The sequence below is a fragment of the Sycon ciliatum genome, chromosome 1 (genome assembly GCF_964019385.1).
Source record: "Sycon ciliatum chromosome 1, ocSycCili1.1, whole genome shotgun sequence".
Lineage (NCBI taxonomy): Eukaryota > Metazoa > Porifera > Calcarea > Leucosolenida > Sycettidae > Sycon > Sycon ciliatum.
This window is the reverse complement of record NC_088643.1, coordinates 21,998,202-22,011,194: the sequence shown is the minus strand read 5'-3', so window position 1 is coordinate 22,011,194 and position 12,993 is coordinate 21,998,202. Positions and strand designations below refer to the sequence as shown.

At 46.1% G+C, this 12,993-nt stretch overlaps 1 protein-coding gene across 1 annotated transcript in view; it reads right to left on the bottom strand.

Annotated features, from left to right (window-relative positions):
• Positions 1–71: 71 nt before the first annotated feature.
• Positions 72–12,993, bottom strand: part of LOC135821845 (titin-like) — a 117,224-nt gene continuing 104,302 nt past the window's right edge. Inside the window, exons 32-39 of the mRNA XM_065334871.1 lie at positions 11,392–11,685; positions 9,576–9,872; positions 8,887–9,186; positions 7,765–8,064; positions 5,905–6,204; positions 2,595–2,772; positions 636–760; positions 72–169 (exon numbers count right to left, since the gene is read on the bottom strand). Coding sequence (XP_065190943.1) covers positions 72–169; positions 636–760; positions 2,595–2,772; positions 5,905–6,204; positions 7,765–8,064; positions 8,887–9,186; positions 9,576–9,872; positions 11,392–11,685 — 1,892 coding nt within the window. The remainder of the gene's footprint in view (positions 170–635; positions 761–2,594; positions 2,773–5,904; positions 6,205–7,764; positions 8,065–8,886; positions 9,187–9,575; positions 9,873–11,391; positions 11,686–12,993) is intronic.

Below are 12,993 nucleotides of genomic sequence, written 5' to 3'. Positions count from 1 at the left end.
AGCAGCAGCAGCATCAACTGAGAAAGAAAAGATTTCAAACTGTCCTGACCGGATGCAGAACTACCCAATCACTACTTATCCCCGACCACGGTCTGTGCTCCAAAGTAAAAAGTTTGCCCATCTCCATTGCCACTGGCTATACACTGTACAATTGGTTTCAACTCGGGTACTGAGCCAGTAATAAATGGAAAAAGAGAAGAAACAGATGAGAGCGAGCTAAGCATCAACTATCCGCGATTGTAACAAGCTGATAAACAGTCAGAAAGTGCGATAATAGGGCACAAACCTGGCAAGTTGGAAGGCTGTTGGTTTGCGCACTGGAAATGTGTCAGAGCTAGGTCTCGGGTCGCTGAATGTCTCAGTAGCCTGTCAGTTTTGTGCCCTACTATCGCACTTTCTGACTGTTTATCATCTTGTTACAATTGTGGATAGTTGCTGCATAACTCGTTCTCATGTGATTCGTCGCTTTTTTATAATTGGTTTCAGAAACCATTTTAGAATATTGACTGGAACAAGAAACAGTATCTGGGCACGGAAACTGGGGAGGTATGAGACAGCTCAAACAGTAAATTATAACAATTTTACGAGGACCAGTAACGATGTAGAGACGCACGCATGACCCAGCCTTAACTTGCCTGCAAGCGTCACCCGCACATCTTTCATCCTCACAACCCCGCCAGCTTGCGGGGCGTGCAGTTCGCACCGGTAGAGCCCCTCCCGTCCAGCCGTCATATTAAACCTCAGTGTGAGCTCGCCGAAACTGCCACGAACACATCAAAGGAAACAACCGAAGAAAGATCACACACACACACACACCAACAGAGAAGCACACATTTCATTAATGCAGCCATCGTATAACACACACACCAACAGAGAAGCACACATTTCATTAATGCAGCCATCGTATAACACACAAACCAACAGAGAAGCACACATTTCATTAATGCAGCCATCGTATAACACACACACACCAACAGAGAAGCACACATTTCATTAATGCAGCCATCGTATAACACACACACCAACAGAGAAGCACACATTTCATTAATGCAGCCATCGTATAACACACACACCAACAGAGAAGCACACATTTCATTAATGCAGCCATCGTATAACACACACACCAACAGAGAAGCACACATTTCATTAATGCAGCCATCGTATAACACACACACACCAACAGAGAAGCACACATTTCATTAATGCAGCCATCGTATAACACACACACCAACAGAGAAGCACACATTTCATTAATGCAGCCATCGTATAACACACACACCAACAGAGAAGCACACATTTCATTAATGCAGCCATCGTATAACACACACACCAACAGAGAAGCACACATTTCATTAATGCAGCCATCGTATAACACACACACCAACAGAGAAGCACACATTTCATTAATGCAGCCATCGTATAACACACACACCAACAGAGAAGCACACATTTCATTAATGCAGCCATCGTATAACACACACACCAACAGAGAAGCACACATTTCATTAATGCAGCCATCGTATAACACACACACCAACAGAGAAGCACACATTTCATTAATGCAGCCATCGTATAACACACACACCAACAGAGAAGCACACATTTCATTAATGCAGCCATCGTATAACACACAAACCACCAGAGAAGCACACATTTCATTAATGCAGCCATCGTATAACACACAAACCAACAGAGAAGCACACATTTCATTAATGCAGCCATCGTATAACACACACACCAACAGAGAAGTACACATTTCATTAATGCAGCCATCGTATAACACACACACCAACAGAGAAGCACACATTTCATTAATGCAGCCATCGTATAACACACACACACCAACAGAGAAGCACACATTTCGTTAATGCAGCCATCGTATAACACACACACCAACAGAGAAGCACACATTTCGTTAATGCAGCCATCGTATAACACACACACCAACAGAGAAGCACACATTTCGTTAATGCAGCCATCGTATAACACACACACCAACAGAGAAGCACACATTTCGTTAATGCAGCCATCGTATAACACACACACCAACAGAGAAGCACACATTTCGTTAATGCAGCCATCGTATAACACACACACCAACAGAGAAGCACACATTTCGTTAATGCAGCCATCGTATAACACACACACCAACAGAGAAGCACACATTTCATTAATGCAGCCATCGTATAACACACACACCAACAGAGAAGCACACATTTCATTAATGCAGCCATCGTATAACACACACCAGTATAAACAGTGCCTTAAATAGCGTACAGTATCGTACTCTAGCACAGGGATTCGGTTCGACACACAGTGGTTTTGTGAAGGGTGCCAGGCCGCGGGAGCCAAAGCGAAAATGCAGTGCGACTCCACGTCAGCGTCAAGTGCAGGGGTTTGCCGCTGCGTCCAGCTTCAAACTTGCAGTAGTGTGACCGAGGCCTAAGATGCCCCAAGCTAGGTAAGTTTAGAACTCCTAACCACGCCCGCCCGCTACCGCTACTGCTTAACGTGAGTGACACCGAAACGTTAGGGCACCAGTTTGGGATGCATGGACTAAAAGCAGATGCTCAGTACTGCAAGCTACTACTCACGTGTTGTTCCTCTGCCAGTCGATATGGTTGGTAGGCGAAGCACTGAGAGCAGAGCCGTCATGCATCCACGCCACGCTGACCGGCACCGTCGTGTGATACGCACAGGCCAGCGTTACAAGTCTGGCGTTTCCTTGGACAATCTCCGACGGCAGATTGGTAGCGAACACAGGCAATGCAGCTGCACAAAGTAGAACGAAACATAGTAGATGAGTACATAGCTCGGTGAATGGGTAGCCGGTTCAGTGCAATACAGATGTACATGTAAACTACGCACACATCCGTACATATACACATACTGGCAATCAATGTACTTGCTCACTGCCAGAAACTGGTCACTGGTCACGTGAATCTCTTCCAGGGGAAAATGACTCAGCTAGCTATTGAAGCGCTCAGCGGCCTACAGAGCCCAGCCGCCGAACTCTATGTTGTCCTGCAAACGTTACCCTACATATTAGCGGTGTGATGGGCAGTCGGGTACCCATGCTGCCCGTGAGGACCTCGGGTAGACGGGTACAGAATAGTACCCAAGAACCTGACGTCGCAGATGGCATCATGTACAGTGCGTGTGAACAAGTTCATGCAATACTCCGCATGGCTACCAATTTTCAAGGGAAGGGGTGCATTGTGGTGTTACCATGGAGAGATTACCCGATCGGGTACCCGTGCTACCGGTGGAAAACTACCCGAACCCGATACCCGAAGAAAAAGCTACCCGACTCAGACCTACTATAATTATACAAACGCGTTCACCACAACGTAAAACGTGGCTGGGGACAAGGTGCAGAACAGGATTGATGGTGTCATGCTCTCTGTTCCCGGTTCCCAACTGCATTTGCCCATCCCAGTGAAGGTAACACCTCGTACATGTACATGTACATGTACTAGCGTGGATTCCTAATTCGGAGTGGATCTGATGGGCTTCACTAGCACCCTTGATTACCCATCAGCTGATCTAGCCAGACGTAGTCCATTGATCAACAAGTACATGTGCATCATGTATACTACAAATAGGAAGTACAGTAAAACCTGTAACTAAAGACTGGCACCGTGACTAGCGACCAGCCTGGTACTACCGACCACTTCACCAGGCACGGACGGTCTCACGTTCAAAATGCACTGTGACTAGCGACTACCTGCTGAACGCGACCAGCGACCGCCTTTTCTTGTCCCAAAGACAACTTTGGACCCGTAACTAGCGACCGCGATGTAGGAAATCAAATGTTGCTCGAAGCTCCTTCTTGAAATTTTGCTGATTTTCCCAAGGTCCTGAAAGGAATCTTTCGATACTACAGCTGAACAAATGAACGCAGGTCATTTTGACTGTGCAGTCGGTGTGGACTGCACTGCACCTGTCAAAGTTTCAAGCCCTGTGAAGAATAAACATGATAGGAAACGTCTTGGAGAGCGCATCGGACGCGCTCTCTGATCGATGTTACTACTCGGAGGAGAAACGAAGACTGAGCGGCTCCGTCACCCCAGTCATACAGACGAATCGACGATGGCATCAAGGAATCCATAAACCATGCAGCACCACAAGTTCCTGATGCTGACGGATCGCGTTCATGCAATCGAGAAGTCTGCACAACAAGGACAGTCGGTACGGTTGATTGCATGAACAAATTTGAAGCCCAGTGCAAAACGAAACATACACAGGGCCAGGGAGCGTTTGACTCCTGGCTTCAGAAGTAGCAGCTGAATTTGATGTCTGCAAAATCAAACTCTTCTCTCTCTCTCCCTCTCTCTCTCTCTCTCTCTCTCTCTGACTCTCTCCATCTCTCCGTCTTTCTCTCCAAGTGTTGTTTGACCTAAAATAAGAATGGTATTGCGCAAGTTCTGGGGAATTGTATTGGCTGCATTTTGACATACATATCATCTAATGGGATCCATATATGGTCACGCAGTGCAAACCTCCAACTAAAGACCACCTGGTACTAAAGACCGCTTTTGCTGGAACCAAGGGGTGGTCGGTAGTCACAGGTTTTACTGTATACGAAACCTAAAACAAACACAGGTGATAGTTATAGGTAGACTCCCTCTAATTCGAACCTGAAATTGCCAGGCCCTAAATTCGAATTACCCGGAACTTCTAATTCTCCAAATGCAGTCCCATGTACTGTAAATATACAAATTTTCGGCAGCTATTTAATTTCGGCTATATTCGGCACCGACCCAAAGCGCCTAAAAATTAAAACGCCGATGAAATTTTTGCACTATACCATGCCCTCTACCACACGCCGAAAATAAATCGCCACCGAAATGTCAAAAATCGTGAAGTGCCGAAATTTTGTATATTTACAGTACTGATATGTATGTCAAAATGCTCGAAATTGCGTGCTGATTATTTTTGCACATTGTATCTGCATCAACGAAACATAGGTGGTCACGAACTACGAAATTAGTTCATTTCACCAAAACACTGGATCGACATGAAGTCATTGGACATTATTTTCATCTTCTACAAAGTTCTAGTGACGTGAAGCAGTTTTCAATCGCTGCAGTTGTCCTGAAACGATTTCAACGCAAAAGAACAGCGCTGCTTTTTCTGCGTCATGAAAGCCCTTCGGAGAGCAGCACGTCGTAAGGCATAGACAATTTTTACAACTTCCAGTTGTTGTTCAGTCCCAAACCTCTTTGCGCATGAGCTGGCGCGGCATGACAAGCCATTGAGATCCGCGAAGGGAACCAACCACCTGGAAGAAGTCTTCTTCAATCAAATCTTTGCACTTTGCCTTGCACGGGCTTGGATCAAATTTCGAGAGAAGGTAGGTGAAGAAGTCTTCTTCAATCAAATCTTTGCACTTTGCCTTGCACGGGCTTGGATCAAATTTCGAGAGAAGGTAGGTTTCTTCAACGCTATTGTCGATCCTGGAGCGGACCAGGGATCAATTTTTGAGTTACTCTCGGTAGAGAAGGAGAAAAAATGAACTTCGAATTACGAGTAGAGCAACTCCATCTCACTTCGAAATAAGCGCTCGAAGGACATAGTCATTGTACTGTAAACTGCTCTTCTGTACGAAGGCAGAGTTCGAATTATCCAGCGGGCGCACTTTTCGTACTTCGAATTATGCATTCGAATTTGACTTGAAGTGACTTGCAGAATATTGGTACGACGAAAAAGTTCGAATTGCACGGAATGTTCGAATTATACCGTATTCGAATTAGAGGGAGTCTACCTGTACAAGAACACCACTTTAAGTAGCCGAGCTCAATAGCATAGCCATAAATACTACTAACAACACAACGCGCTCACTCAAAACACATACACATGCATTCGCACAAATACATCATGGACAGCCGGTATTATCCATACCTTGTGTGCGGAAGGACTGTTGCTTCGCCTCGCTGCTTCTTCCAAACGCATTGACCGCATATACTCTGACGGTGTATGCTGTCTGCATTGTCAGGTTATCCAGAATTTCTTCACCGCTACTACCTGTAATGTCGATAGTGACATTCCTGACATCTGCTCCATCTTGTCCTCCAAGCCTCAATGCATACACCAGCTGTGTTGCAGGATACCCATCCCTGGTCAGATCCACACGCCAGAATAGCTTCACGCTATCCGTACCATTTTCCGTGAGTTGCAGGTCAGTGAGTGGACTGGGTGGACCTGCACATGAGCATAGTTACAATGATCAAACCTGTCACTTACACCATCCCTTTTCTATAGGCAATTTGACTTTCCACACACATCTCCCAAGGTGCATATTCGGTTCTACACACCACAAGAAGTAGGTGAGGACACGGTGCAGAAAATGTAATGAAAGCGTCAAGGAATCTGTAACGAAATTCAATTTGATTATCAACTACACACCTTGTCGAATACCGGTAATGGTTCTTGTCTTGTAGAGTTTGATACCAGATGTCATTATACAGTCTAGCGTACGTGTTAGTATGGTGATGTGTGATGCGTATGATAAGAGTATGCGTTGTCAGAGTGTGAGAACCTGCTCCCGTCTGTGTGAAAGTGATTGCCAGGTGAGTGTCGTGCATGCATAGTGCTAGTTTGGTCCGGGAGCGCGAGTGATGAGTGATTTGTCTGTGGTCTGGTTGTCTTGGTCATGTGTTTTTGTACGTATTGGTCCCTGATTGGTCGTCGCGATTCGTCTGCAATTTTATTTCTGCTTGTTCTTTGAGGTCCCTTCATCTTTTCTTTGGTCTTTCTTTGGCAGTCGTGCCAGGCCACGAGTTCCCAATTAACTGTGGGTCGCAACACGGCTGGAAAAATCCTTCCGCTGCCAAGCAGGACTTGAACCTGGTACCCTCTGTTTCTCAATCATGGTCTTAGACCATCCCACTATGCCTGCCTGTCGCGCTATAGTACTGTCTTTATTATCAGTATTGCTCTCAAATCTAGGCTACCTGTCATACTCCGGATATACCTTGAATTACAAAACGTCGCTCAACAAAGGGGTGTGCGCATTATACTCAGGTGCGCAATATACTCCAGCAAATACATCTGCATCCGAATCAAACTGCATCTGCCCATCTCAGTGAAGGTAACGACTGGTATTAGTGTGGTTGCTAATTCGGAATGGATCTGATGGGCTTCACTAGCACCATTGATTACCCATCAGCTAATCTAGCCAGAGGTAGTCCATTGATCAACAAGTACATGTACATGTACACTACAAATAGGAAGTATACAAAACCTAAAACACACACAGGTGCTAGTTAGAAGAACACCGAGCTGAGCCGAGCTCAATAGCAACAGACTCAACCACCATTTGGCAGAAATGTACCCAACAACGCAACTTGCTCGCTTTAACACATACACATTCAAATTCATATACTGTAAAACTGGAAAGTCTAATGAGTCACAAAGTCTAACGTTTAAACGACCAATTTTTTCCGTTATTTGAAGAAACATTATCGTGAACCCGGTCTGAGATGCCTGTGTAAACATGAGCATAGAGATGGGTGGCCAGGTGGCCATCGTTAAACTTTCTGCACGTTATCATGCAAAAATTACAAAAACGTTTTGGTCGTTTAACTTTCCGATTTTACAGTACGCATACCCCCACCACACACACACACATTTGTACTGTCTGAAACCTTCTTAGTCACCTAGAAAGGCTGGCAACAGGATTTTTTTTAACTGGCAGGGAGTACTAGCCATGGCTACATCCACAAATAGTAGGTCCAAACGCATCATGAGCAGTATCCATACCTTGTGTGTGGAAGGACTGTTGCTTCGCCTCGCTGCTTCTTCCAATCGCATTGACCGCATATACTCTGACGGTGTATGCTGTCTGCGGCATCAGGGGACTAAGATTGCTTTCCCCGCTACTACCTGTAATGCCAGTAGTGAAACTCCGGACCTCTGCTCCATTTTGTCCTCCAAGTTTCAATACAAACAGCAGATGTGTTGCAGGATACACGTCCATGGTCAGATTCAGTTGCCAGAAGAGCGTCACTTTCGTCGTACCATTTCTCGTGAGTTGTAGGTCAGTGAGTGGACTGGGTGGACCTGGACACGGGCATAGATACAATAATAAAACATGTCACTTGTCAGCATCCCTTTTCTATAGGCAATGTTGCTTTCTGCACAGATCATGTCTATTTGTGCACCACACCGCAACAAGTCGGTGAGGACAAGGTGCAGACAATGATTGACGGCGTCAAGGTATCAGCACCGAGATCCAACTGTATTTTCCCGTCCCAGTGAAGCCAACAACTGGTACTGGCCTGGGTTGCTAAATCGGAGTGGGGCTGGTAGGCTTTACTAGAATTATTGGAGCTCTCTCTCTCTCTCTCTCTCCCTCCCTCCCCCTCCCTCTCTCCCTCCCTCTCTCCCTCCCTCCCTCTCTCCCTCCCTCCCTCTCTCCCTCCCTCTCTCCCTCCCTCCCTCTCTCCCTCCCTCCCTCCCTCTCCCTCCCTCCCTCCCTCTCTCCTCCTCTCTCTCTCTCTCTCTCTCTCTCTCTCTCTCTCTCTCTCTCTCTCTCTCTCTCTCTCTCTCTCTCTCTCTCTCTCTCTCTCTCTCTCTCTCTCTCTCTCTCTCTCTCTCTCTCTCTCTCTCTCTCTCTCTCTCTCTCTCTCTCTCTCTCTCTCTCTCTCTCTCTCTCTCTCTCTCTCTCTCTCTCTCTCTCTCTCTCTCTCTCTCTCTCTCTCTCTCTCTCTCTCTCTCCTCTCCCTCTCTCCCTCTCTCTCTCCCTCTCCCTCTCTCTCTCCTCTCCTCTCTCTCTCTCTCCCTCTCTCTCTCTCCCTCTCTCTCTCTCCCTCTCTCTCCCTCCCTCTCTCCCTCCCTCTCTCCCTCCCTCTCTCCCTCATGGACAGCCGGTATTCTTCATACCTTGTGTGTGGAAGGACAGTTGCTTCACCTCGCTGCTTCTCCCAAACGCATTGACGGCATATACTCTGACGGTGTACGCTGTCAGCAATTTCAGGCTATCCAGAGTTTCTTCACCACTACTGCCTGTAATGTCAATAGTGACACTCCTGATATCTGCTCCACCTTGTCCTCCAAGTTTCAATACAAACATCAGCTGTGTTGCAGGATACATATCCGAGGTCAGATTCACACGCCAGAAGAGCTTCACGCTATCCGTACCATTTCTCGTGAGTTGTAGGTCAGTGGGTGGACTGGGTGGACCTGGACACGGGCATAGATACAATAATAAAACATGTCACTTGTCAGCATCCCTTTTCTAAACGGGCTAGTTGACTATTTAATAATATTATACAGATCTCTTAGCCCTTTGTGTACGGTGTGACATGACTCGACCGTATATGAAGAGTTATGATCGATTCCTGAAACCTCCGTAACTCCATCATTTCCTGTGCAAATTCAACAAACAGAGGGTTTATGTGCCCCCCCCCCCTCCCGCCCACACATATAATTATACATTTGTACTGTTTGAAACCTTCTTAGTCATCCAGAAAGGCTCCAAACAGAATTTAAAAACCTGACAGGGAGGACAAGTCATGGGCATACACCCTAAGAGGTCCAAATACATCAGGGACAGCCGGCAGTGTCCATACCTTGGGTGTGGAAGGACTGTTGCTTCGCCTCGCTGCTTCTTCCAAACGAATTGACCGCATATGCTCTGACGGTGTATGCTGTCAGCAGTTTCAGGCTATCCAGAGTTTCTTCACCACTACTACCCGTAATGTCAAGAGTGAAATTTCTGACATCTGCTCCATCTTGTCCTCCAAGTTTCAATACAAACATCAGCTGTGTTGCAGGAAACCCATCTGTCATATCCACACGCCAGAATAGGCTCACGGTATCCGTGCCGTTTCTCGTGAGTTGCAGGTCAGTGAGTGGACTGGGTGGACCTGTGCATGGGCATAGATAGATAGATAGATAGATAGATAGGTAGATAGATACAGTGATAAAACATGTCACTTGTCAGCATCCCCTTTCTATTGAGGAGACTTGGCTCTCCACACAGATGCATATGTTGGACCCGAAGATAGCCTACCTGTGAAGATAGTGGTTTCTTATTACAGTAGCGGCACAGGATAGGATATCTTACTGACATGAGCAGGGGAAAGCCACACAGTAGCCAAAAAAGCATGCATGTACTCATAATCTTATACGATTCTCTGGTACAAACACATTGCCCTTGCACAAGGGCAGGGCGCTTTACCTAAATTTGCACAAATGGCACCAGCTATGATTGAAGATATTATTGTTGGTGTAGCAAGCAAGAGAAAGACTCAGGAGAAAGAGAGAGAAAGAGAGAAAAAGAAAGAGAGAGACAGAGAAAAAGAAAGAGAGAAATAGAGACAGAGACAGAGACAGAGACAGAGACAGAGACAGAGACAGAGACAGAGACAGAGACAGAGACAGAGACAGAGAGAGAGAGAGAGAGAGAGAGAGAGAGAGAGAGAGAGAGAGAGAGAGAGAGAGAGAGAGAGAGAGAGAGAGAGAGAGAGAGAGAGAGAGAGAGAGACTGGAGATCACAGACAAATCATAAAATGGAGCTATTCTCATCTGTTTAGATCATTCCTTCCTTCAGTCACTCTCAACAGATACTTCTTGAAACATGCCGTGGAGCAGGACCTTCCTTGTGAATGGCCGGCAAGCCCTCTGTGTGAACTAGTTTGGAATGTCGACTATATCGGGTAACTATGTGGTTGGTCACTAGATTGATCTGCGACAAATGCATTTGGTGCTGAAACCTGAACAACATGTACAGTCGTGTTTTTAAATGTTTAATACAGGGGGAAGTTCACACCCATACAAAGTCTATCTCTCTGACGTCATAAATCCGGCCTAGTCTGGTCAAGTTAACGACGTCATCATGATGTCACCAAATTTAGTGAACACTTCGAGGCGGTATAACACCGGAACGGCTGCTCAGATCAACCTGGGACCTCCACCATTGGAATTAGTGCATTTTTCGCTACAGGTTGAGAGGTTTTCATTTTAGGGTGAACTTTCCCTTTAATTTAATCCAGTACTTTACAAACCAGCACCCGCTATAAGCCAGCATAATGTTCAGCAACCAAAATGTCCTTTTCATGTGCATAGCAGCAGTAAATACGATTTTTTTTCTAATCCAGCACCCTCCCTAATACCCAAGTAAAATAATAAATACTACTGCTGCTGCTGCTGCTGCTGCTGCTGCTGCTGCTGCTGCTGCTGCTGCTACTACTACTACTACTACTACTACTCCAGCAGATTTTCCATAGCAGAAATGGACTACTAAAGGAACTACTATAATATCTGAACGCACATGCCTGTCTACAAAGAAACGTGATAAAAAAGTATTCGTAAGAGATGATTGGAAGTGCATTTATGGATTTTAGTTAAGAGACATTCACATCTATACGAATGGGTTATTCCTACCATGGGTGTGGAAAGACAGCTCTCTGGCAACTTCACTCTCTCCAAACGTGTTGACCGTGTAGACACTGACAATGTATGCTGTCTGCGGTACCAGGTTATCAAGAGTTTGTTCACCACTGTTCTCTGTAATATTAGTTGTGATATTCCTGACATCTGCTCCACTTTCGAGTTTCAAAGAGAACATCAGCCGTGTTGCGGGATACTCGTCACTAGTCAAGTTCACATGCCAGAACAGCTTCACTCTGTCCGTACCGTTCTCTGAGAGCCGCAGTTCCGTGAGGGGACTGGGTGTACCTGCGCGAGGGAAAAATAGAAACGATGAAAACCGTGAGAAGTAGACAGCCAGCAGCGCAAGTCACAGTCTATGTGTCCAGGTTGTCTTTACATACAGATCTAAACGGGCATTGCTTGTTGTCTGAGATGAGAAGTGCATGTGAAGACAGGCGGTCGAATTCTTGAAGTGGTTGCGGCTTTAAAAAACAAATACAGGTCCCTTGTTTACTGCACAAATTGTGCGATGCAGCACATGGCGTCCTAGCATTCTGTGTATATGCTCGTGGTGCGATCCAGTTCACGAGCACTACGAGAGACCGCGTGCAATGGTTTGTAAAAGTATGGTCTTAATTAATCTTCGTGAATTACACCTGCATGATTGAACGGCCATGCCACAGTTCTAGTCAGTGAAGTTCAACATCAGGAATACAGCAGAAACTCATTCAGGCCACGAGATCAAACTATACGAGTCAGAGCGCGCTAAAACATGACCACAGCTCTTGTGGAAAAAGTCGAGAAAACCACGATTAGAATTCCGCGGCAAAAATTACGAAGTGGAGTGTGACATGAGTTGCTGTTCTTGCTCTCCTTGGGCGACTGGACTGTTCTGGATGCACTTCTTTGTTGCGAGTAAGTTTATTTGTTTGAGTTTGTTTTCCATGTTGCGCTGAGTCGCATCAAACGGATCGCCATCGATGTATCGAAGGAAGAGCTTAAGGTACTGTAGAGCGGAAGAAGATGACATCCTCACGCTCCGTGCGCAGGATGAAATATCTTGTGGATTCCCATCGGAACCAGAAGTAAGACGATGATGGCTACAGTGATGAGTCATTAGAGGGCAACACTTTCATCGAGCATAATATAATTGATGCTGGCAGTCCTACGATCTGCAGTGACGAGGAGTTCTACTCTGATAACCTGGCAAGCGATTGGCATCGCCACTGACTTGGGAGGTGAGTCGGCCGATGATATGACCAGAGTGCACATCGCTGCACATATCCGCGACAATGCCAGTAGTGGTTGCAAGTGAAAAACACAATCACTGGACTCCGCTGCTCCCTCAAGTCGATGATTTGAGTGCCCTTATGCGGAACATCGCTAACGAGAGCAGTAGGCAGTGAAAGCAGTACTCCCTGGTGAGCGGAGCAAGCCGCGTGCAGTTGGGCTTTGGTGTGGGGAATATGAGTGCGACGTACAGTATGTTGAGGAAGACTGTGTGCCGCAGTGCATATCTGAAAGTACAGGTGGATTGTGATGGAGAGGACGTGTACCAACTTCTTCGTACGTCTACAGTTGTTGACCGCGTTTTCACTGACGGTTCTCCAGTGG